The sequence below is a fragment of the Peromyscus leucopus genome, chromosome 16_21, assembly GCF_004664715.2.
Source record: "Peromyscus leucopus breed LL Stock chromosome 16_21, UCI_PerLeu_2.1, whole genome shotgun sequence".
NCBI lineage: Eukaryota > Metazoa > Chordata > Mammalia > Rodentia > Cricetidae > Peromyscus > Peromyscus leucopus.
In genome coordinates, this window is record NC_051084.1 from 66,902,513 (window position 1) to 66,929,156 (window position 26,644).

Below are 26,644 nucleotides of genomic sequence, written 5' to 3' on the forward strand. Positions count from 1 at the left end.
ATTTAATTTGTAGTGTGTGTGTGTGTGTGTGTGTGAGTGAAATGAGTGCAGTACCTGCAGAGTCCAGAAGAGGGAGTCAGATCCCCTGGAGTTAGACCTATGGGTGGACATTGGGAACAGAGGAGGTCAGGCCCTCTGCATGCTCCTAACTAACTGCTGAGCCAACTCTTCCGTCCCTTAATACATATTTAGTGACTTATATTTGATGAGTTCTTACAGAGCCCCTAGTCTCTCTGCCCACAATTGATGTTCCTTGAGCGTTCCTGAGATTCTATCAGTTGACTTGGGTTTGGTTTTTCTTGCTGATTTGAATGCTATACTAAGGATCCTTGACTATTTTATGGTTTTTAACTACACATACTAAATGATCACAACCTAAACTCAATCGTCAGCATTTTAATTAGTTCCATAAAGAAGCATCTCTTAGAAGCTGAAAGAGTTACTGAACAAAACTTGACTTCATAGTGAAGTCATGTAAGAAGTAGACCAGTCAGTGTGCCAGAGCACAGATCTGGGTACATTTACCACATCATTTACCCTATTCCCCTTATTCCAACACCACCCGTCTCTGTGTGCACGTGTGGAGGCCAGTGACAGATGTCAAGTACCTTCTGGTTAATCTAATTTAAATGTGTCCACACATTATCATTGCTATTATTTTTGAGACAAGGCCTTCCACTGGACTCACCAAGTGGCTAGACTGGTTGACCAACCAGCTCCAGGATCTGCTTGTCTCTACTTCCCAGCACTCGGGTTACAGAAGTATGTGGCTATATACTTCATTTACATGAATGCTGGGATTCTGAACTCAAGTCCTCATTCCTGTGGTAATCTCATTCCTGATGGAGCCACCTCCCCAGCCTCTAGTCATTTACACACTCCTAGCAGCCTCAAAAATAAATTGTGTGCATGTGTTCTCAGCTGTTATTTTAACTGTATTTGTTCTGACACATAACTTCTTCCCAGGGTCCCTTCTTTCTTTGCTCATCTGCTGTTGGTTTATTTGTTGTTTGCATCTGTGTTTTGCTCCAATTTTGTTTCTTTGATGTGCGAGGACAAAGATCGGAACACTGTCGTTTGTTTTCTTTCTAAGCTTAAAGAAGCATACAGAGGAATCCGCGGTTTTGAGTCAGTTCGGGTCACCCAATTTCGGTAAGTCACAGCTGGTCTTAAAAGGGCTGCTCTAGAATTCCGCACCAGTCCTGAGAATGCCCAGTGATATTCCTGCTGGTCCTGACAGAATTGTAAAGTCAATGCTAGGGAGATGTCTTAGCCTGAGATCTGAAGTCTGACCCCCCCCACACCCACATAATAACACCTGGCATGGTAGTGCACACATGTAATCCCAGGGCTGGGGCGGGAGAGACAGGGGATCTCTGGGGTCCACTGGCCAGCTAGACTCACCTAATGAGATCCAGGCCAGTGGGAGATTCTGTCTCAAAAGAAGTAGAGAGCATTCCTAATGACAACCTGAGGTCATCCTCTAGTCCCCACATACAAGTACACACATGCATGTGCATGTGAACACACACACACACACAATGCATGAAAGAATACACACACATTAAAAAGAGAATTGTAAACATATGGGTGTAGGTAGGAACTTGAGAGGAAGGGGGAATCATGGTGATAGGTTCAGGAAGAGGTGAGGGGTGGCATGAGGGATGTGGCTGTAGAGAGATGAGCATTTTTCTACTACAGAAGACATGATGTTGTATAATTTGGAGTCACGATGGGAACCTTGGATAAAACAGTCCTTCTGTGCAGGTCTCAAGTATAGGCTGTGGTTCAAAATTCAGAAGTCACTGTCTACAGCAAATAAAGAGATATTTAGTAAATTAGCCTTTTGTTTATGATTCAATTCAAAGTTATTTGGAGTTGATCATGTGTGCATCAACTGCCAGCTACTTGTAGTCCGCGTGCTGGAGGAAGTAGCTTAGAGGTCAGAGAACTTGAGTCATTATTTTTTCCACGGTTAACTTCAAACCAGTCATGGGAAATTTTCAGCAACACGAGCTATAAATGTATTCTTATTCCATAAAGTCATTTAGAAAGTCCCATGGGAGTAATTTTCTTTAAAATCCAACACAGAGAAGAACATGGCTTCCTTTTACTTCTATTGAATCTGTATAATGGATCATTATTTCCTTCCTTTCTTTCTTTCCTTCTTTCTTTCTTTCTTTCTTTCTTTCTTTCTTTCTTTCTTTCTTTCTTTCTTTCTTTCTTTCTTTCTTTCTTTCTTTCTTTCCTTCCTTCCTTCCTTCCTTCCTTCCTTCCTTCCTTCCTTCCTTCCTTCTTCCTTCCTTCCTTCCTTCCTTCCTTCCTTCCTTCCTTCCTTCCTTCCTTCCTTTCTTCTTTCTGTCTTCTTTTCTTTTTTGCCGTTGCTGTCAGTGAACTACTAAATGAAACTGAGATTTAATTTCAGTAATTTTACAGTCAAAAACTGAGAAAACAGCCAGGCGTGGTGGCACATGAAGGTAATCCCAGTGCTTGGGAGGTGGAGGCAGAATTGCCATTATTTCCTAACTGAACTAGAGTACACAGTGAATTCAAGGTCACACAGGGAGACCCTGTTTTAAAGTAAAACAAAATAAACACTAGGTAGGAAAACAGTCGGCAAGCGGAATAGGGAGGGCCGTATCAGAGCAAAAGCACCTGAGTTTGCATTTGGAGGCTTCAGAAGTTCCGGCCAATTTCTCATTTCCAAACCTGGCTTCTCTCTGTGTCTGCATTCTTTAAAATGTGGGTAGCTGGGGGGAGGGGGTGTGTGTGTGCTGGAGAGTTAGCCCAGGGGTGAAGAATACATACTGGTCTCCTAGAGGACTTGAGTTTGGTTCCTAGAGCCCATATCAGATGGTTCACAGCCACCTGTAACTCCACCTCCAGAGGTGTCTGGTACCCTCTCCTGGCCTCCCTGACACCTGTATTCGTACAGGTGTACACACATCCCCCTTCTCCACATGCACATAATAAAATATTTATATATTTTTAAAATTTGTATTTTAAGCTTAATTACAGCAGCACTTTAAAATAAATACCTTTTTAAAGTCAGAAAATACAACATTAAAACAGAGGTAGCTGGGCATGGTGGCTCACGCCTGGAATCTCAGCACTTAAAAAGCTGCAGCAGGAGGATTGCTGCAAGTTCCCAGCCTGCTTGGGTTCCGTGGTGAATTCCAGGCCAGCCTGGCCTGCGGAGTGAAGGTGACTCAGTGCTGATCTCTCGGACTAACCACAGGACTCATTTCCTCCATATGCGTGCTGTCGAGTGTGTTTGTGGCTTCAGAGGCCCTCTGTGTACCTGCGGCTTCGCCTGTCGCCTGTCTTGGCCTTGAGCTCTGAATGTCAGCCACCAACTGGACATTTCTGCTTGCTCTTCCAGTGGGCATGTCGAACCCAGGGCCACCTCTGCACCCCGCCCCCCGGCCCACTCACTCCAGACCAGTCACCTTCTCACTGTCTTCTCACCTGACCTTCCCAGTTGCTGGACTCAAACCTTGAGCCACGCTCCGCTCTCAGTTACTGTCTGAGGAGTAATGAACACATCACGCTGTACACAGATTGCCAATGCACAGTTCCATCGGGTCTGACCTGCTGCACACAGCCTGTCCCGCCCAGTCAGACTGTCTCCAATCCCTCCAGTTCCTCCAGTCCCTCCAGTTCCTCTGCAGCCAATCTCCATGGCTACCACCACACTCTCCACCAGAAGCTGCCACTAGGGCTGATTTCTACTTCCCTAGGTTAGTTTAACCTGCTCTAGAATGTCATATAAATGCAAGGAGTTGGTTTTTGTTGTTGTTGTTGATGATGATGATGATAATTTTTTTCATTACCTGGCTTCCATCGCTCAGCATGAAATCCTTGCAGTTCATTCTTGTTTTACCCAGTAGCTGTGAGTTCCACCTTTTTTATTGTCCAATAATATTCCACTGTATAAACACACTAATTTTGTTCCCATTCTGTGAAATTATTCTCTTTTTTTTTGTATTTATTTATTTTGTTTTTACATCCTGACCACAGTTTCCCCTCCCACCTCTCCTCCTAGTCCTCCCCTCTCTCTCCCTTCTTCCTCCCCATCCATTCCTTCTCCCCTTTTCTTCAGAAAAGGGCAGGCGTTCCATGGATATCAACCAGCCATGGCATATCAAGTTGCAGTGAGACTTGGCACCTCCTCTTCTTTTAAGGCTGGATGAGGCACCCTGGTAGGAGGGAAGGGTCCCCATAGCAGGCAACTGAGTCACAGACAGCCTCTGCTCCCACTATTCAGAGTTTCACACTAAGACCAAACTACATATCTGTAACATATATGCAGAGGGTCTAGTCCCATGCAGGCTCCCTGGTTGTCAGTTCTGTCTCTGTGAGCTCCTATGAGTCCAGATTAGTTGGTTCTGTGGGTGTCCTTGTGAAGTTATTGTTAACTGGTTTCTTTCTTGTACATCCCAAACCTGCTTTCCTAGCAAGTCTGCCAAGTATAACCTCAACCTAAATGCTTCCACAGAAATGGTTAGCCAACTAGTTCAAGCCAAACCACTGCCTCCTTAGCTCATCGTCCTGCTTTCCTTATCACCTTCCTTTAGCTACTTTTCCCGATGTTATTTCCCCTGTATTACTTCCTACCATTCTCTCTAGGTTATTGGACTAGTCACTCCAGTCTTTAAGGTGGTCACACTCTGCCTGTCCCAGAATGTTTATAGATACGTGCATGCCATCAAGAATATTGCTCATCCCTTGTCTCCTCCTCTATGCTGATTAGTTTCCTGTCAACTGGACACAAGATAGAGACACATTTAGGAACAGGGATTTTTAATGGAGAAGATGTGTCCATAAGATTTGCCTGTATACAAGTCTATAGTACATTGTCTTTATCACTGATTGGTGTAGAATCCAGTTCATTGTGGGTGGTGCCATCCCTGGGCAGGTGGTCCTAGGTGTTATAAGAAGGAGGCTAAGCAAGCCGTGGGGAACAAGCCAGTAAGCCGCATTCTTCCACGGCTTCTGCTTCAGTTCCTGCCTCCAGGTTCCTGCCCTGTTTCAGTTCCTGCCCTGATTTTCCTTGGTGATATTCCATCACCTGGAGGAGGAAGCCAGAGAAGCCCTTCCTTTCCTCCCCAAGTTGCTTTTGGTCATGGTGTTTTATCCCAGCAATAGTGACCTGACTAAGACATCATCTTAAAGGCCTGTGTCAAAAACCAGGGATGTGTTCCACCGAGAAACCTTCTCCACCCTGCCGGCATAGAGTGTGAGGCATTTCCTTCTGCCTTCTATGCTCGCCACTCTCTACCTGTCTCTCATAACCTTTAACATTTAGAAATGACTGTGGGCATATGTACATACATGTGTGTACACATGGATGCTAGGATGAATACGGGTATGCATGTGCATGCAAATGATATGTACATATGCATGCATGGATAGAAATGTATGTGTGCACATGTATGTGTGCACACACACGTGTGTGTGTGTGGGGGGGGAGCATTTGTTTATTTCTCAGCTCCATGAAGGCATGTAGACAATCTGCTTGCTTCATTCCTGTGGACTCCATACCATGCACTCACAGATTTGTCCCGAGAGACTAAAGGCAGGGACAGCGAATCTCTACTTTCTCCCACTCCTCACTGCAGAGAAGGAAGCATCGTTGTTGGCTATGAAGTGACCGGCTCCAGTAACACAACTGAGCTCCTGTCTGCCATGGAGCGGGTGGCTGACAAGGCGCGGGTGGCCCTGAGAAGACGGTTCTCGGTTGAAGATGGCTCTTTTCGAGTGTTCAGGGAAGGTAATGCTGGGCTTCCATCTTTGATTCAATCTTTCATCAGTCTGCATGATGTAGATTGCGGATGCCTGTTTCCAAGAGAACTGTTCTAAACCCTACTTTCAGTAGAACCTGGCAGCCTCCCCCACCCCCATACCACTCAACCCCAGCTGACTCTGTGATAGCTACTAATTGGAGATCAGAGCATCTCAGGTAAACGTGCTGAAGCACTGACCCCACTACAAGCTGAGATGAATACTACTCAGCAGCGCTGACTCATACAGGCTGTGGTGGACATGACTCAGCAACGCTTTGCTGATAGACACATGGGAAATGCCTTGGAGCAGATGGTAGTTTTAACTCATCACCTAAAGACCCAAGGGGAAAGTGCACACACCCTCCTCTCTCTACATTTTAAAAATACTGTCTTAGTTCATTTCCTCTTGACGAGGTAAAATACCTTGATAAAAGCAACTTGGGGGAGACAGGGTTTATTTGCCTCATAATTCCAGGCTATAGTCCATCTTTGGGGGAAGTAGAGGCAGCAGGACCTGAAACAGCTAGTCTCAGTCACATCCAAGTCTAAGATCCCGCCCATGGAATGGTGACATGTTCAGAGTGGGTCCTCCTACCTCAGCTAACACAGTTAAGAAAATCCACCACAGACCTACCACACACCATCCCGATCTAGACAAGCCCTCATTGACTCCCTTCCCAGGTAGTTAATTCTACACTGTGTCCAGTTGATGCTGATGGTTAAAACAAATATCACACATTTCTTCCTTTCCTTTCCTTTCCTTTCCTTTCCTTTCCTTTCCTTTCCTTTCCTTTCCTTTCCTTTCCTTTCCTTTCCTTTCCTTTCCTTTCCTTTCCTTTCCTTTCCTTTCCTTTCCTTTCCTTCCCTTCCCTTCCCTTCCCTTTCCCCTTCTCTCTCCCCTCTCTCCCCTCTCCTCCCTTCTCCTCTTCTCTCTCTCTCTCTCTCTCTCTCTCTCTCTCTCTCTCTCTCTCTCTTCAATTTCTTGAAAGAGAGTGTCTCTCTGTAGCCCAGACTGGCTTCCAATTCTCAAACTCCCACCCACCCCCAGCCTTCTGAGTCCTGGGATTATGGCTGTGCATCAGTATGCCTAATATTAAAAAAAAAATTAATTAGACACAGAATAGTCATGCACATTTATGGGATGATAATGTACTATTTTGCGAGCTGCTGGCATTGTGTAATGATGTAATTAGTACATCTATCACCTCAAACATTTATGATTTCCTTGCAATGGAAACAGTCAATGAACACTTCCCAGCTATTTTGATATGCAGTACTCGTCAGCCCCTGAAAAGGATGATTCTTGCTACCTGTGGCATGATGGATGAGTTCAGGGGACATTACGTTAAATGAAAGAAGCCAGACACAGAAAGATCAATACTATATATCCTCACTCATGTATGGAGTCCGAAAGAATCTATCGATCTCACAGAAGCCGAGAAATGGCATGTGGTCCCCAGTGGTTGTAAAGAGTATGCAAAGGGGTGTGTAATGCAGGGCTGGGTCTGCAAGAAATAGAAGATGCAGACTAGGAGGTCTGCAGTTAGCCATAAATGTTGTGTATTCATTTTACTTTTTAAATTCAGCCTTGGCTATCTCCGGTCACAACCTCTGTCAGTGTCTGCCAACAGCATTCACTCAGCCAGCACCCACTATCTGCTATGTCAGACACAGAACAGGACAATGAAGGAATCAAGTTTCCAGGCCTTGAGGACCTGGCTTCTGACGATGCCATCTCCTAGTTCCAGTCATGAGAGGATATATTCTAAGGGTCATTGGTGATGCAGTAAAAGCAGCTTTAAAATAAGTACATGGCAGGAAGGATCATGTCGCAGTGACAAGCATCCGTATTCCAACTGCATTATCATTCTTTGTTCTATGGCATCCTCGGGGTTATCAGGTTTGTATGCGTATGGACACAAATATGTATGAGTGCCGGTGGAGGCCCAAGGTTGATGTTGGATGTCTTCCTCGGTTGCTTTTCATTTTATATATCCAGACAGGGTCTCTTACGGCATGTGGAGCTCATCGTTTCCGGCTAGTTTGTCTAGCCAGATTGATCTGAGAACTCCCTGCTCATGTCTCCTGAGTGCTGGTGGGATTAAAGGCGGGCTGCCATGCCCACTTGATTTTAAATCTGCAAATGTAACTTCTAAATCCCTTCAACACTGCAGTTTTGTTGTTGTTGTAGAGTGCTAGAATGTTCTGGAGTCTTTTCCCCCATGTACCTGTTATTTTCCAGCCCAGTGTAACAGCATCTCCTTTGGATTCGGGTCTGAGGATGATGAATATACTCTACCCTGTAGCAGCGGCTTCACTGGAACCATCACTATCAGGTGCCGGCGCTCTGGGTGGCAGATCATCAAGGAGTCCTGCGTGCTCTCTCAGCTGGTGGAACTGAAGAAGGTGATACATTTTAAGGAGCTTGGCAGTTTGAATTTCACAGTGGACATCACCCAGAGAGTGTGCCTAGGTAGAGGGTCAAATATGACTATTTGTATCTTTAGATAGAGTGCAAAAATATGAGGTCTCTGTTGGGCCACAGATTGTGAGCAAGATGGGCAGAGTCCGAAAACGCCTGAGTTAATGGTTTTGTCTTAGTAGAGTGAAGGCACTCAATGCTTATAGATATGATAGATGCTTAAACAGCGACTAAGGTCAACTTGGAAATCCAAGCGGCCCTGGAGTTGAAGACTAAGGGGAAGCATGAGTTAGGGTAATGTACTTAATATAAGTGAGAATGTACAACAAATATCTTCTATTGGAATATCGAGTAGGTTGGACGGGGGAGCAGGTGGTGACCCACACAATAGACCTTGCATATAAATATAAATGAAAATCTAAATCTAAATCTTCAGGAAACAAGGGACAAAGCAGCCAGTGATAACAATTATAGTGATCTGGAAACAAGGTCCCTTGATTCCTTGATTTCTATTCCAGTGCGGCGGCTTACATTCTAGCTTTGTATTTAAAAAAAGAAAAAGAAAAGGCAAAGCAAAGAGGAGGTAAATGGTCAGGAACAGGAGAAATGAAATCACAGGGGGGGCGGGGGGAGGCTTTCAGACCGGCTCAGCCATTGCACTTGCAGCAGACCTCCATATGGAGTAGAGCTTCCAACCTGCCAGAGGCCTCCCTCTCACAATAGAGAACACCAAAGGAGGGCTGTGTGTCTAAGCACAAAGCATCCCGGAACGATTACCAGCCCCTTTCTGCCCTCTGTGTCTGCACCTATAGACTAGAGCAGGGAACCACTGGAGTCCAGTCTTGCTCTCTCCTTCCTTGCCCCAGCTCTGAACATGGCAGTAGTTAGAACTTGCTGATCCCGGATGGGAGGGCAGGCAGAGAGCAGGACAGTCAGCTGAGGAGAGCAAGGAGGTCGGGTGGGATCTGGGATCCTGGGTCAACCTGTGTTGATGGAGGCGAACACTCCCGCTCACCGTCCTCCCCCCACCTCTCAGTTAGCCTAGCATAACAGCAGTAGACGAGCCTGAAGGAAGAAGCGAGACTCTAAACCCAGCCACATAGTGGGGTGGACCCAAGCCCAGTAGCCATATTGACTCATGTGCCCATCCCTTTCTCACTCTGTACAGGAGGTACAGGATTAGTACTGGCAGAGCTCGGTACTGGCAGTACCACTTTTAGCCCAGTACTCCTTGCAAAAATCACCAAATCTCAGTCATTATCCATTTTCCTATAACTGAGTTTGTGATATATTTGAAAAGGTCTTTCAGTGACTTTTTTCATGATCCATTTCCCTTAGCGCTAAAATATCAATAATAAAACTAATTCCTTCAAAGAGCATTGAAGACGTTCAATCAACAATTTCCTAGAAAGCATTTAGCACAGGGTCTAGAATATAAGAAGCATCGAACACACCATTGCTGTTTGCCACTGCTGTATAGTTATCCGCTGATACACTGCACTGTTTGTTCTGTGGACAAGACATCTGATTTGCAATCTAACGATGTGCAAGCATTTCTGTCCCCCCTCCACTGCCCCCAGAACTCAATCTTCTTAATCTTTCTTTAATTTTTTTAAAAAGAATTTCAGCATGATTGCAGGCAACATCACAGAGGCAGATGTGTCTTCTTTGGTGCAAAATCTTTCCGCCATCGTTGAAAGCTCATCCACCACAGCTGGGAACCTGGCTTCAGTGGTGTCACTTCTGAGCGACATTTCATCCCTGTCACTGGAGAACTCTTTCACTGTGTCCAACTCGACCCTGAAGGTATGGTCTTCCTACGCTTGAAGGACTCACTGTATTTATTTATTTACAATTTAGCATTTTACGAGACTGGATCTCACAATGTGGCTCGGGCTGACCTGGCCTGCAAGACATAGGCTAGGCTAACCTTGAACTCCTGGAAACCATCCTGGTTTACCTTGCTGAGTGCTGGGATTACAGGCCTGTACCACTACACCCAGATTGAAGGTCTCACTTCCAATGCTACATCTTGTGGGAGGTGTAACAAGAGCCTGGATGATGGGGAAACTCTTGAGAAAAGCAGAGAAACCATGGAACATTCCCAGTGTGAGCTTTTTTTTTTTTTTTTTTTTTTCCATTTTCACAGTATACAATAAACTCATAGGATAAACAGACTAAATTCAAATCTGCCCACAAACAGGCTGCTTGTGAAGGTTCAGGTTTAGAGGATGGGGTAAGCTTTTGCACTATTGAACATGGGCATTAATATTTCATTTCTTCTCTCCCCGGACCCCGTAGTGAGGACTGAACCTGGGGCCCAATGCTCACTACACCCTCAATCCTTGGTGTGTGTAATCTATAATATGTGTCATCTTAAGTTTTGTAAATTCTGACCTTTGCAGTGTACAATGTAAGAACTGGCTGGTTTAGTTTAGATATTTAAATTTTGGTACTTATCCATGACAGGATAATATTTGGTCACCATAAGAAAGGCAGTGCAACTAATGTGTTTTGTCCAATAGAGTCTCTGGGGATACAAACCACACTTAAGAGCAACCCTCGTGTGCTTCTTACAGGTCCTTTGAGTACACAGTGTGGTTCCCTGTTTTGTGTGTTTATGGGATTTGTGTGCAATCTGTGTGTGCCAGTTGGTGTGCAGCTGTGTGTTTATGTGTTTCTTGGCTTTGCCCCCGTTCGTCTGTTTTGTTCTATTTTGGTTTGTTTGCTATTATTTCATCTTACTTTACCTTATTATTATTATTATTATTTAGATGCCTGTTTGTTTTCTAATGAGAGAGAGAAAGGGTGTGGAATTGGGTGGGGGTGGGGGGACTGGAGGGGGGACATTCATTAGAATAGACTTTATGAAAAAATTGATTTTCAATTAAGAATAAGAACAAACAGAACAGCAGTGTAAGACTTGCTGACACAGGCCTGCAGTTCTAGCCCCTGAGAGGCTGAAGGAGGAAGATGGGGAACCTGAAGTGAGTCCCCTGAAAGAGCAGTAAGTGCTCTCAGCCTCGGAGCCATCTCCCCAGGCAACAGTTCAATACTGCACGGTTTTTAAGGATCACTGTTGGATATTCTTATGCAGTAAACAACAACAAAACCCCAGGAATTGAAATTTGAGCACCTGTGACATGAATTTACAAGCCTTTTCAAATGGAAAAATAGGTGTTGTTCATACACTGTATCTTGATTACAGTCCCCTCCTTCCTCTATTTTAACCACTTTTCCCCACCCCACCCCCCATCCAGATCCACCCCGTTTTGGTCTCTTGTTAGAAGAGAACAGGCTTCTAAGAGATAATAATAAAATAAGATACAATTCGATAAAACGAAAACAAATTCTAATGTTAGCTAAAGAAGCAAAAGGGGGAAGCTGTTGGAGGTCATGCTCCTGTCTTTGTGCTGTAGCTGTTCACTAGTGCGGTCACCTCCCCCATCCCAGCGATGAAGGAATGCACACCTGTGTGTTGTAGGGTGCTTATTCCTCCATGCTGAAGAAAAGCGCTACTGTGATTGCAGATTCCTTGGGATGACCACTCTGGATTTTATTTATTCTGTGTGTGGGGGGGGGGGAGCTGCATACACTGTAGTATGTGTATGGAGACCAGAGGACAACCTGTGGGAGTTGGCTCTGTCCTTCAATCAGGTGGGTTCTGGGACTTGAACTCAGGTCACCAGGATTGGCAGCAGCACCTTACTACTCACCGAGGTATCTTGCGATCTTGGCCCAAGTTTCTTTACACAGACACTTGTACTGGATTGAGTGACAGGACTAACAGAAGTCCTGAGTTTTCCTGTGATCCTCAACTCACCAATTCTACGGCCTTTTCCCCTCATAAGATCAACCTTCCACTCTTAGCTCCCCTCTCTCAGAAGACCTAAACTGACTTTGATTCTTATGTTTCAGAATGTCATCAACATAGCTAATCATATTCTGAACTCAACCTCCATAACTAATTGGACAATTTTATTACAAGAAGAAAAGGATGCCAGCTCAAAGCTGCTAGAGACATTGGAAAACATCAGCACTCTCATACCTCCCACTGCCCTGCCTCTTAATTTTTCTCAAAACTCCATCGACTGGAAAGGGACTCAAATCCAAAGCACACAGGGTTACAACTATCAGATTGAAATGCTACAACAAAACGCCTCTCTGCCCATCCGAGGCCACGTGTTTATTGAACCAGATCAATTCCAGGAATCCCATCCAAAGACTATTATCAGCATGGCCTCTTTGACCTTTGGGAACATTCTACCCATTACCCACGGAGGAAACGCACGGATCAATGGGCTGGTGATAACCACACTTATCCAAAATGATTCCATCAATGAAATTTTCCTAAACTTTTCCAAGGTAAAGGGAAACCTGAGCCAGCCTCATTGTGTGTTTTGGGATTTCAGTCATTTGCAATGGAATAACGCAGGCTGCCAACTCGTGAATGAAACTCCAGGCACAGTGCTGTGCCGATGTATGCACTTGACCTCCTTCTCCGTGCTCATGTCTCCCTTCGTCCCCTCTTCGATTGTCCCTGTGGTGAAATGGATTACGTACATCGGACTGGGCATCTCCATTGCAAGTCTAATCTTATGCCTGATCATCGAGTCTCTGTTTTGGAAGCAGACCAAGAAAAGCCAAACCTCATACACACGCCATGTCTGCCTGGTGAACATCGCCCTGTCACTCTTAATTGCTGATGTTTGGTTTATCATTGCTGCCACCGTGGATACCGCCGTCAGCCCTTCTGGAGTCTGCGTAGCTGCCGTGTTCTTTACCCACTTTTTCTACCTCGCTTTGTTTTTCTGGATGCTTGTGCTCGGCGCCCTGCTGGCTTATCGAATCATCCTCGTGTTCCATCACATGGCTCTGCCTACCACGATGGCCACTGGGTTCTGCCTGGGCTACGGGTGCCCTCTCCTTATATCCGTCATCACCATTGCAGTCACCCAACCTAGCAACAGCTACAAAAGGAGCAATGTGTGCTGGCTTAACTGGTCTGATGAGAGCAAACCCCTCTTGGCGTTTGTTGTTCCTGCGTTGACAATTGTGGTCGTGAACTTGGCTGTGGTGCTGCTGGTCCTCAGGAAGCTCTGGAGGCCAGCGGTTGGAGAAAGACTGAGTCAGGACGACAAGGCCACTGCCATCCGCATGGGAAAGAGCCTCCTCATTCTGACCCCACTGCTAGGGCTCACCTGGGGCTTCGGCATAGGAACAATGGTGGACAGCCAGAATGTAGCTTGGCATGTTCTTTTTGCTTTGCTTAATGCTTTCCAGGTAAGAACAATAAGAGTGATGTGTTATGAACTCCTGTCTAATAGCTTTTATGTAGCCTGAGAATAGGTATCTCTGCCTACACAGTAAGCCAGATCAAGCCCAACTGAAAAAGTAAGAGACCAGGTTTATTTGAGCAATGCAATTCCTGGGTAAGTTCTCCAGTCCCAGAGATCGAGGCAGAAGTCACAGACCTAAACTAAAGCAGGGAGGTTATATAACTTTGTAGGTGAGGGGTGATGATGTGTCTGCCACAAGCTGGATTTGTGCCCAAGTGTGGTAAAAAACTGAACATGTTAGACGGGGACTTGGGCTGCGGGCAACTTCTGGGGAAGAGCCACCATAGTTGCCCAGAATGTGGAACTGACTGGGCTTTTGGGCCCCTTTTCTTTGTTGAAGATTCTGTGAGAAGGCAGGCTTTGGAGAGAGAAATGGGGCTTCTCAGACTGTGCAGGAGCGAGCTGGAGGTTCCAACCGAACACTGTCATCGGAATATGTATAGAGAACTAGGGTTAGTGGATGAAGATGATCTCGTCTCCTTGGCTCCAACAAGTCTATAACACAAAGTGCATGGAAACAGTGAGAGGACAAACCCATCCATTTTCCCCAAAAGTTCATGTCATACCAAAGCAGAATTCTAGACTTTCCCAGTAACCCACTGCAGAGCTTAAATCTATTAGAGTTCACGTAACGGACATTTATCTCTTTTGTGGTTGATGCAGTCATCTCTCATACGAATCTCTGACAAAGCAAAGAAAGAGAAATAACTCAAAAGTACTTGTTGGCCTTGACAGATATAAAGCAAACAGCTCCCTGGTATTTAATAAACAGAGGCCAGCAACCGGACACCAACAGCCAAATTTTGTAAATAACATTTTCTTGGGACCCAACCATGCCTGTTAATGTCCACAGAACCTATGGCTCTTTTCTCTCCAAAGCAGAAGAACTGAAACAGCTGTTGTGTGTCTTACAAAGACCCAAAGACTTACAATTTAGTCTTTCCACGAGAAGACTAAATTGCTGATCCTTACTCTTCAGGGTGGCCTTTATATTCCATAGTCAGAAAGTGTTCAGAAAAAAATGGAAAAAATAACCCTTAGGTCTTGATGTGTCTGGGAGAAAGTCTTCAACCATGGTTTATTGCAGGTTAGGGCCAGACCACTGAGGACAATGACTCAAAGAGATGGTGGTCACCTTTTGGGTTCTGGAGTCAAGAGTGTTTTCTCTCAAATACCAACTGTGTTCTCAGTCTCGGCGTCCCCCAGTTTTCCCAGTTGATGAGTAGCGGCCACAGTAATGGTGAGGGAACAATTTGAGGGTTAGGGAAGGTAATTCAGCACCTGGCACAGTGCTCCGATTCAGTAAATATTGAGAGAGTTTCCTGGAGGTGACCCGGCAGTCAACACCACAGTTAACGTGCAGGCGTTCGTCACAGATGAAGTCACAGAAATCACGCACCCAATGGTGACAAGTCTCGACAGCTCTAGGAAGGGCAGGCTTGTGAGCAGTGTGCTATTTGACAAGCATGAATGAAAGGGTCTCTGACTGGGAGGAAGCAAGCCTTTGCCAAGATTTTCTAAGAGACATACTTGAAGAGAAGTTTCCTCACAGAGACCACCTTCCTCCTCCTGGTCACAGGGATGCTGAAGCCCAGGGCCTGCCGCCATCGCACGTACATGATAAATGCTTATGAAGTGCTTGGTCTAAAGAATGGTTAATTGGGAGCTATCTGGGGTTTTGAATAGCATCATGGTAGAGGATGAAGTTCCACATGAGTTTGCAACCTCATTCATTCAATCATTTGCTCATTAACACACTCATGAAAAACAAGCCGTGAGCCCTTGGTGATGTGCCGGGCACTGTAGAGCTCACACTATTCTTGCCTTCTAGAAGCCTGCAGTCTAGCAGGGGGCAGACAAGAAAACAAGCTCAAGCTGAGCATAGAGTGCCTGGCTGTCACCCAGCACTCAAGGGGTAGAGGCAGAAGAATCACAACTTTGAGGCCAGCCTGGCCTGTAGTGAGTACCAGGCTAGCCTGGGTTATAGAATGTGACCTAACCTCCAAAAAGAGAGGGAAGAAAACCAACATTGGAGTATAGTAAGGTTGACAGGATGATAGAATTGTGTCATATAATACATAGATTATTTCTTGTCTGGAGAAGAAAACATAATACAATACACATGATTTACTCTTTGCTTTTGGTTGTTAAAGGGATTTTTCATCTTCTGTTTTGGAATTCTCTTGGATAATAAGGTATGTGTATATTCATTTCTTCCTTCATTATGTAATGCAGGCATATTTAAAAACCTCCCCTTCAGTTCCAAGGCCTTTTTTATACATATGATGGGTACTTAGGTAATAAAATTCTATAATTTTACAAAAGACAGACTCATCCAGGAGACGAAGGACCTAAGCCATCCTTGCTGATTAAGCATATAGAGTCAATAGCAAGTAAAGTGAACCTCACAGCAGAGAGAGAGAGAGAGAGAGAGAGAGAGAGAGAGAGAGAGAGAGAGAGAGAGAGAGAGAGAGCCTTTTCTAGTTAATCTTTCTAAGCCTGGTGTGGTTGTACATCTCTGGAATCCCAGTAACTCAGAAGGCAGAGACAGAAGGATTACAAGTCCCAGGCCAGCTTGTGGTACACAAAGCGTTCCAGACCAGCAAGAGGAGTGAGATTCTGCCTCCAAAGCAAGCAGGGGAATCACTTTCTAATTTAAATTATGCTCTGGCAATGGGTCAGGGTCAGATTGCTTTCTGAGGGGATGAGTTCTGTTTTGTGCCTTGAATTCCTTTGCCGGTTTATTTAACATATGCAGGAAGGACACAACTTCCACATTTCCAGGCTATCGAATGCTAAGTAGTTTCTCACATTAAACAAAGTTCCCAACAAAGGACTATTAGTTTTAGTGAAAGATAAATAGAAAAAAAAACTGTGAAGAACCGTGCCCCTCCATTCTCCCTCCCAAGTAGCAAGCAATCATGTCGAGAGTAGAGGCAGCAATGGATGTTTCAGTAAGAAGACAACAAGGTTTTATTATGGGGGCTGGAGTTGCTCCTGCAGAGGACCCAGGTTTGGTTCCCAGCACTCACACGATGACTTACAACCGCCTGTAACTCCCATTCCAGGGGACCAGCTGCCTCTTCTGACCTGCACAGGCACACCCATGGTGTATAGACATACATGCAGGCAAAAATACTCATACACATCAATCAACCAATAATACTAAAAATAGAAAAGATTTTATTGTAAACTCATTTGCCATATATTACCACCCATTTACAGGCAGTTTTCTAACGATTGCCATGTTCCTACCAGACACATGGTTAGGAAACCAGACCCTTCCCTCCACAGATAAAATTCACCCCAGCAATGATTGCCAGATGCTCGTGCATTGTTACCTTAGATACTGTTGTTTCATGTTGGATTCTAGTTTTGCTTCTAGGAAGTGAGGTTATGAGAGTCATCTACTACACGTTTGTGTAATGGTCTAGATGTGTTGCTTAGAAGTGATGTTGCTAATTAGCAGTTTTAAAGGGTGCTTTTTTCTTAATATGCTGACACCTGATTATTTCTCTCTTTTCACCACTTTTTTTGATGTCCCGACAGCTGCGGCAACTTCTGTCCAATAAGTTGACTCTGTTAAGCTCACGGAAGCAAACATCAAAGGTAATGTCCTCCAGCTCCAAGGCACGAAGTAGGAGCTTTGCATTTTTCCCTCTACATCATCTGTGGCTAGCTCATTTCTGTGGAAGGCCCTTGTTTTTCCGGCATCATTGGTATGGTGCCCGGCCAGGGCTGGCGGATAGATAAAGAGCTACGTGTAAGGAGGCCTGGGCAAATGTATAGGAAGGCTTGAAACCTACAGGACTTTGGTGCTGTGTCAGGGCTGCCCGAGATGGGTCTCTATTCTGCCACCAGCCACTGGCAGTGGCCAGAGTGTTCAGAAACCGTGTTAACTCCGTATTAAGGTGGTCTTCTTGACAAAGAATGCAGAAAAGAATCTCAAGGTGGGCCAGTGTGAAACAAGGTTAGAGTTTACTAAGAAAACATGCTAAGCATGGACATTAAAAGGGGGAGGGAGGGCTAGAGGGGGACAGTGGCACACAGTGGGGCCACTTCTCAAGAGAGTCACATTCTAGTGTGTTAGCCATAGCTACGTATACAATTTCGGCGACTTTGGAGTTACACTGTTTGAAAGATTTTAGAAGCTAGGTAAAAATAATACTCTGGTGAACTTATTTTTAACTAAGAACTTTAAACAAACAAACAAACAATGCTGGGCAGTGGTGGCGCACGCCTTTAATGCCAAGCAAGATGGTAAGATATTTCTTGAGGTGTATTGTATAGGTGACTTAAAAATAGAGGTTAAAAAAATTAAAGGAGCCAGGAAGTGGGGGCGTACGCCTTTAATCGCAGCACTCAGGAGGCAGAGGCAGGCGGATCTCTGAGTTTGAGGCCAGCCTGGTCTACAGAGCAAGTTCCAGATAGCTAAGGCTACACAGAGAAACCCTGTCTTGAAAACAAAACAAAACAAACAAACAAAAATTATTAAAGAAATCCCTAGTACACATAGCTCACTGTGACGTGACACTTTGCCCGTAAATGTCATTCATGAGATTCTTTGATTCTCAACCAGGAGAAGTGGGAGGGAGATTCTTTTCTCTTCCCATGTCTGCTTATCCCCCTTGTCCACTGCCTTGTTTGCTGTGAGTGGATAAAACATTTGATTCCCTGATATCCCCAGCCTTTAGGTCTGCAATCCAGAACCTGAGGAGTTTGCATAGGAAAGATGGGTTGGGGTGGGGTGGGGTGGGGTGGGGTGGGGGTGGGGATGGAGTAGGGTGGGGGTGGGGTCGGTGTGTTGGGGTTGGGGTTAGGGTAGGCTAGGGGTGGGTTGGGATTGAGGTGGAGTGGAAGTGGGGGGTGGGGATGAGGTGAGGTGGGGGTGGGTGGGGTGGGAGTGGGGGTGAGGTGGGGGTGGGGTGGGAGTGGGGGTGAGGTGGGGGTGAGTTGCAATTTCATTCTTTCTACAAAAGTGCCCTGAGGGTGGTGTGCTACAGCACAGCACTCACATACACATTTTCTACTTTCAATGTTAGTTTAAGACTTTTGACAAGACGTAGAGGACTTTTCAGAAAGAGTGCTAAAGTAGAGATGTCTCTATTTGGTAAAAAGTCATCCAAGTTAACTGTACACACAACCTTACATGAGTGTTCAGAGATTTTTATAAGAAACAGTAGAATTTTAAAATAAAAAAGTGTAGAGGTATACCACAGTGGTGGTTTGAATAAGAATCGTCTCTCTTGGCTTATATATATATATATGAATGCTTAATCACCAGGGAGTGGAACTGTTTGAAAGGATTAAAATAATTAGGAGGCGTGGCCTTTTTGGAGGAAGTGTGTCACTGGAGGTGGCCTTAAATGTTTCAAAAGCCTATGACTAGGTCCAGTTTCTCTCTCTCTTTGTCTCTCTCCCCCCCTTTCCTCTCTCTCTCCTCTCTCTCTCTCCTCTCTCCTTTTGCTGATAGATCAGGATATACCCCTCAGCTATTTCTTCAGCACCATGTCTGCCTGCCTGCTGCCATGCCCCGTCATGATGAAAATGGACTAAGACTCTGAAACTGTAAGCAAGCCCCAGTTAAGTGCTTTCCTTTATAAGAATTCCCTTGGTCATGGTGTCTCTTTGTAGCAATAGCAGAGTAACCAAGACAACTATAATCCTAATGTTTAGGGAGGTGTAGGCAAGAAGATCAGGAGTTCAAGGCTAGCTCTTGAAACATAAAGAGTTTGGCTCTCATAGGCAATACGAAATGAAAACAAAAATAAAATTATGGACTGGGGAGGCAGCTCAGTGGTTGAGAGCATTTGCTATTCTTCCTGAAGGTCCCTAGCACTCACATCAGGTACCACATAACCATCTGTAACTCCAGCTCCAAGAGATCTGACACACTCGTCTGGCTTTTGTGCTCACCACACATATGTGGCATCCTCACACATATACACACAAAAAAGTAGACTTAAAATAAATCACAGCTCATTGAGGAAATCATCATAGAGCTCCCTTGATCTCCGTTAATAGCAGAGCACTGCTGTGGGTGTAAGGAACAGTAACCCATCTTGGCCCATGTCCCGTGACTTGTACCCCATTGGCCACAGGTCTGAGGAAAGTCTTACAGTGGCTCAAAGAGGTTCTTACAGTCTATGATTTTAATATTATGTCTTGAACTCAAACCGCTGTGCCAGAAGGCGTGAGACTGATGCTATTGTGTAGTCTCAGGAAAATGAGGAAGTTACAGAAAAGAATACACATCAGTGAATAAAATGAGGCGGGGCACTCCCTGCCCTTCAGAGCAGGAAGTCGGTGTTTTTCCTCATTGAAAATCAAAGACAGAAAACAAAACAGACTCGAAGGCTCCAATGCCCAGCAGCACTTCTCCATTTCTGACATGCCATTTCAGTGCTCTTCCGATGTGAGGGTGGTCACTAGCCGGTGACGGTCACCGAGGGCCTGTTTCTTCGGCATCCGTGGCCCTCCGCATTTTGATTCAAGCCAGGTGGTCAAAATTAGATTTCCATTTTGGTTGTCTGGTCCAATGATTGTCCTGGCTTCACTTTCTGTTTCTGTGGTAAAATATCAGGCAGAAAGCAACTTAGAGAAGGAAGGGTCGTTTGGCTCACACGTCCAGGTCATTTGTTACTGCACTCAAAGTGGCAGGAGTCCGCAGTCAGGAGGGGCTGGGGCAGAGAACATGGGCTTGTGCTCAGCTTATGTGCTCATTTGTGCACAGTTCAGGATGTCCTGTCCAGAAAAGGATGGCACATCAATGAACATAATTAAGATTTTCCCTCACAGACACACCTGTTGTATGATAATAAAGCTTGGAGATCAGAGGGCGGAGCTAGCCACTAGTTAACCAGAGAGGCCAGGCAGTGGTGGCACAAGCCTTTCATCCCAGCACAGGGGAGGCTCATGCCTTTCATCCCAGCACAGGGGAGGCTCATGCCTTTCATCCCAGCACAGGGGAGGCTCGTGCCTTTAATCCCAGCACTTATAAGGTGGGTGGAGACAGGATCTGCACCCCCATTCAGTCTGAGGATTCATAGGGGTCATAAGAAGTCTCTAGTGGCTGCTGTTCTGCTTCTCTATCTTTCAGCTCTCACTCTGCTATTTGACTCCAGGTTTTTATAGATAAGACTAATTAGGATGGAACTTCACATGCCTCTGTGTCAATCTAAGGTAGGCAACTCCTCATTGAGACTCTCTTTCTAGGTGGTTCTGGATATGTCAAGCCAATAATCAAAACTAGCATAGTGGTTGTCTGTCTCTGAGGAAATTTAAATGGAAAACAAAACACAATCAAGAACCCAGATTATGGATTATTAGAAAGTAGAGACAGGAACTGGGGCAAAATGGCTCAGTGGTTAAGATCTCCTAGGCGTTCTTTCGGACAACCCAAATTCAGTTCCCAGCCTCCCACACTGGTGGGTCACAAATGTCTCTGACTCCAACTCCAGGGAGTTCAGTGACATCTGCTGGCCTCTGTGAGCATTGCACTCTTGTTCACATACACACAGTCATATACATGCATCCATAACTGGAAACAACAAGAAAGAAGATCAGGAGCTTGTGAGTGAAAAGACCATGAGAATAGAAGGGGACAATGTATAAACGCAGGACCAAAAGCAGTGAGCTTGTTAGAACTGTGGGATGTGGAAAGCAAACGGACGAAGATAAAGGAAGCAAGAGACAGATTCAGAAACAAAATAAAGAAGACCAGAGTGGCCTCTTTTCTTGACATAAGGCCTGTCTGAATGAGGGAAGGTGAGCAGCAGGGACAGGTTAGAGCCATGAGGCTGAGAGTTCACTGAGAGAAGGCTTGAGAAAGATGTGATGAGGCAGGGATCTACAGAAGGACACTGAAGAGATGAGATAGGGCAGAAGGGATGGGAGAGGAAGCCGCCATGTTCTCAGTGAGGACCATCCATCCACCCTGTGTCCTGCAGAGGTTGCCTGGGAGGTGGTCATTGCTGAATCTACATCTCCCTTCTTGGTTTAGCATCCGTGTCATATGGCATGAGAATGGGAATGGAAAGGATTCCTCCCCACTTCCTAATGCCTGGAACAATGCTTGCTCTTTGCTTGAAGCATTTTATTTCAGCTTTAGTGGCTCAGTTTCAATTTTTAAAAAATATTTTTATTGTATGCCTATGACTGTTTTGCCTACATATATGGAAGAATGTACACTGTGTGCATGTCTGATGCTCACAAAGGCCATGGATGCCCTGAATTGGAGATACAGATCCTCATGAGTCACCTTGTGGGTGCTGGGAACTGAACCCAGGTTCTCAGGAGAGCAGCCAGTGCTCTCAACTGCTTCACCATCTATCTCTCCAGCTTTGTGATTCAGTCCCTAAATTATTACAGTCTCCACGGTCTGTCTACCAATAAGCAATGGCTGACTCACAGGACTGAATGCTAAGTTGTACAAGAATGAGGCAAAGCTGTGCCGGGGCTGTGTTTACAATGAACATTAGCTTGTTTCAGTGCTTTGAGTGGCAAATGAGCGAAGTATAAGCATGGATATGAAAAGGGGTAATGTTTCCCTCAAAGCCACTTCCTAGTTGGTTCCTGGGACCGTAAAGACACAGAAACACAGTATTATTTGGAGATAAATGCAGGCATCTCCTATACTTTCAAAGGCAGACGAAGGGATGAACGAGTGACTATTCTATATTCTTGCAAATAGAATCCTAGCTTATGTACATGGAATAAAAGAGAGTCACAAGACGACACATTGAAGACAGGCAGAGTTCATTAAGGAATAATACAATAATGCAATCAGGAGCATGGGGAAGGGCAAGAGAGATCACTGTGGAGGACCACACTCCTGGGGGATGAGAGTGGACAATAGACAGAGCGACCATTGTTGAAGAAAGCACTCTCATAGGGTGTGAATGGACAATGGCCAGAGAGGCCATTATGTAGGGCTTACCAACACGCGGGGTAAGTGTGCACAGCGCCAAAGGGACTGCCGTGCCAGCCTGCACGCTCCTGCAGTCTTTCTACTCTCACACAAACTTGCTGGGACTGATGGCTTCCCAGCCAGGCCTTTTCCCGTCCAAGGACTGAAAAGGTAAGGAGAAAGACTATGAAGTGACTGGCAAGCCCGATTTAATTAACTCTTTGGGGGCAATGGTCTGTCCATGGTATTTACAACCAGGTTTCCTGCTTGATAGTAACCAAGATATTCTGGTTTTCCGTAAGTTTCCATAAGGCCATGCCTTCACCCATAGTCAAGACAAACTTCAGATTCTGTTCTTTGATCACATGACAGCTGGATGTGGCACTACATGTCTTTAATTTCATCCCAACACTCAAGAGGCAGAGGCAGGATGATCTCTGAGTTCCAGGCTAGCCAGAGCTACATCAGACCCAGTCTCAAAAACCAAACCAAACCAAAATAACGCCACTAAACACCAAAATCACGCAATAGAGCAGATTAAAAGAAGCTGGGTGTGATGGAGCACACCTTTGGTCTCAGCATGCAGAGGCAGAGGCAGGCAGAGCTCTGTGAGTCCAAGGCCAGCCTGGTCTACAGATTGAGTTCCAGGAGAGTCAGAGTTATACAAAGAAACCCGTCCCAAAAACGCAAAACTAACCAACCAACCAAACAAACAGACAGACATCAAAAAAAAAAAAAAAAAAAAAAAAAAAAAACAAAAAAAAAAAAACCCAAAACCAAACCAAAAGAAGTTAAAGAAAAATTGAAACCTGTGTTTTCCCAGGGGGAAATGTCTTCTCTTGATAAGTCATACTAAAGCCTTCTTCTTGGTTTAATTTATGGCTATCTTCAAAACGTTTTTTTTTTTTAAGGCAGGGCTTCTTTGTGTAACAGCTCTGACTGTCTTGGAATTTACTCTGTAGACCAGGCTGGCTTTGAACTCACAGAGATCCACCAGCCTCTACCTCCTGAGTCTGGGATTAGACATGTGCCATCACACCTGGTTATATCTAAAATTTTAAAGACTGGTCACTGCACTGCTTTTTTTCTTCTTAAGTGTGAGTCCTTAAGTTACACTGTTAACAGGTATATAGGACATGGGTTCCCAAACTATATTATAAAGGATGATAATTATAAAGAGGAACCACACCTCCGTGACCTTCAAGTCTGATTTCCAACTAGCTACCTAACATAAACTATTTTGTTGTTCTTTTGTACAGCAGAGCTCCTCAGATACAGTTACCAAGCCCAAATGCTTAAAGCCTTTCAACATACTTCAACACAAAGGTGAGTTACGATACAGCCAAAGAGTGTAAGAGGTAAGAAGAGAGGTTATGATTCTGAAGAGAATCTGATAGTAACTATTAAAAGAAACAGTACCAGATGGCCGTGCCTCTGAGTTCCTCTGGGTTGTGTTCAGAGCTGATAAAGCAATACTGGGGATTTGATCTTCATAAGCATACACACACACACACACACCCGGAGCACTCATCATCGAGCCCCTAGGGTTGAGGAGTATGGTTAGACCAGCCCCAGCTAACTCCCTACTGGGAGTCATCCCTCTTATGCCAGGTGCTGAGCAGAGGGCATGGGATCATGTGCTGGTGTTCAGTGATGGACACCTGTTATTTTCTAAACTGACCTGCAAGAGGGAGGTGTGACAACTCAGGAGGTTGAGAAAGTACTGTCCCCACTGAATTCATATAGTGATGATCACTGGACATTTAAACATGGCGGAGTTGCGGTACTCTTGCAGGAAGGGTGGGGCATGGAGGAAGAAGTAGAAGAGATATATTGTGTTCCCAGTTACATTGTAGTCCTACTGAAAAGCTTCAGTCCCATTTTACATTGAATTATGACAACATCAGGGTTAAGTACATTTTAGGTTTTCATCAAAACTATTTAAATTCTAGCTGTGGAGTGTGTAGATGTAACCAACTGTCTTGTTAAATAAGAAACACAGAACCAATGCAAATAAGAAAGCCAAGAGGTCAGAGCTAAGAGCTAAAACCTTACCCTTCCTCCTGCGGTGGTCCTACCTCTCCGAAAGAGAGCTACTTCCTGTGTTAAAGTTTTTATAAAGACTTTCTGCCTTCTCATTGGTTGTAAACCTAACATGACTGCCTTGTCACTACCTGTCTGTACAGACCTCCAGATCTTCTATGGTTGGTATTGAGATTAAAGAGGTGTGTATCCAATGCTGGCTGTATCCCTGAACACACAGAGACTTAACTAGCTCTGCCTACCAAGTGCTGGGATTACAAGCGTACACCACCACCCAGCTTTGCTATGGCTTGCTAATAGCTCTGACCCTGGGGCAACTTTATTTATTAACATACAAATAAAATTTTAATACAAATAAAATATCACCATAAGAGTGCTTGGTTCTAACTGGGATATCTATATGATACCTACTCTTCTAAAAGTTTAGGGATCTTCATGGGAGAGGAGGTAGAATGATTATAAGAATCAGACATAGTGAGTATCTCTCCCCAAACAGTATTTGCTGGACAAGGGGGGTGGTGGTCATCATAGTGTAAATTCATAGTGACTGTGACTGCATGCATAAAACCTGCACAAAATCAATCCTGCCAAACTTTCAGCATAGACGAGGAAAGGATTGAGGGAAATCCCTAGCTGAAGAGTCAGTTTTCTTAGAGGTGTGGTCCTTGAGAGGCTGCCTTTACTTTTCTATTTCTGTGACAAAATATCATGGCCAAGGAAAATTAGAGAAGAAAGAGTTTTTTTGGGCTTATGGGTCCAGAAGGTTAGAGTCCATGATGGTAGAGCGGAGTCCAGGAACTCAGCAGGTGGCAGGAAGTGGACGCTGGGAACAGGAGTGGGGGAATCACATCGTCAACCACATCTGGAAGCAGAGAGAGGGAATTAGAATTGGCATGAATCTTTCCATTCTCAAAGCCCACCCCCAGTGACACGCTTCCTTCAATGAGGCCACACCTCCTTCTCCTTCCCAAACACCACCACCAACTGGGTTCAAATACCACAGAGCCTATGGGGTACGTTCTCATTCAAATCACCACACTACCCATGTCCAGTAGATGGTCTTACATCCCTGCACATACACAGAGTACCTAATGAGCTCAGTAGATTTGAAAACAGAGCACATGAAATTGGTAGAGGAAATGGGAGGATAGGGGACAAATTGGAGGGTGGGAATGGGAAGGATTTGCTCAAAACACATCATTTGCAGGAATGAATTTCTCAAAACAGTAAAACGGTTTTAAAAAAGGAAAAAAAAAAAAAAAAACTTAAAATCCAGATTCAGTTCAAGTGTTGGAAAAAGTGCCTACCCCAGCCCCTTCCTTCCTGTTTTCACAGTCTCCAACCAGACAGAGGGTTTTGATCTCCACCTTTCCAGACATTTGTTCCTCACCAGTTGGGGGGGGGGGGAGACAGACCACTTCCAGGGCCTCTTCCTGTAAACTATACATTGAGTTGAAGTCTACGCTATCTCATTTTCCAGCAGTAGCTGAGAAACAATGTCTATTCATCTACGGGGGTAGATAGCTGACGAATGCAGGTTCCTGTGGTCTCAGCGAAGGGCTGTCCCTCTCAACCAACCAAGCACGTTCTCTAGTTTTCCTCGGCGCCTTGCTAGACCTAGCCCCACTTTAAGGCATCCCCTAGGCTCATTGTCGTTTTGTTTTATATTGGAATCAAGAACAACAGCAGTGACTTACCTTGTCTTCTTCTCCCCCTCAGGCATGTATGCGCTTTCTCACACTGGAGACTCGTCCAATGAGATCACATTAACCCAGTTTTTATCCACGGAATAAAGCCGTGTGTCACAAGCAAGGGCAGATTTTTCTCTGAGAAACACGTCCTTCGGAGCCACGCGTCAGAGAAGACACGCGCAAATCAGAAGAGATTTTGTGGCTTAGGGGTCTGAGGACAAATTGAGTACTCTGAGGCTGGAGAGGTGGCCCCGTGGTTAAGTCACTTGTTCTTGCAGAGGACCTGGGCTCAGTTCCAGCACCCGCATGGTGGATCCCAACCATCTGTTCCAGAGGATTTACTGCCCCCTTCTGACTTCTATGAGCACTACACACACGTGGTGCATAGACATCCGCGCAGGCAAAACATTCATACATGAAATAAAATAATCTGTTTTTAAAAACCCAACAAAATA

The 26,644-nt window shown here is 45.0% G+C and overlaps 1 protein-coding gene across 2 annotated transcripts in view; it reads left to right on the plus strand.

The window, feature by feature from the left end:
• The window catches only part of Adgrf1 (adhesion G protein-coupled receptor F1), a 53,991-nt gene extending 27,690 nt beyond the window's left edge, over positions 1–26,301 (plus strand). The window contains exons 8-16 of one of the 2 annotated variants that reach the window (XM_028887278.2): positions 1,094–1,152; positions 5,622–5,773; positions 8,029–8,192; positions 9,829–10,014; positions 12,127–13,491; positions 15,701–15,742; positions 17,097–17,156; positions 23,715–23,781; positions 26,218–26,301. In XM_028887278.2, the coding sequence (XP_028743111.1) occupies positions 1,094–1,152; positions 5,622–5,773; positions 8,029–8,192; positions 9,829–10,014; positions 12,127–13,491; positions 15,701–15,742; positions 17,097–17,156; positions 23,715–23,781; positions 26,218–26,291 (2,169 nt within the window). In that variant the 3' untranslated portion in view covers positions 26,292–26,301. The remainder of the gene's footprint in view (positions 1–1,093; positions 1,153–5,621; positions 5,774–8,028; positions 8,193–9,828; positions 10,015–12,126; positions 13,492–15,700; positions 15,743–17,096; positions 17,157–23,714; positions 23,782–26,217) is intronic. The other variant, XM_037199953.1, reaches the window with a different exon arrangement.
• Positions 26,302–26,644: the final 343 nt, after the last annotated feature.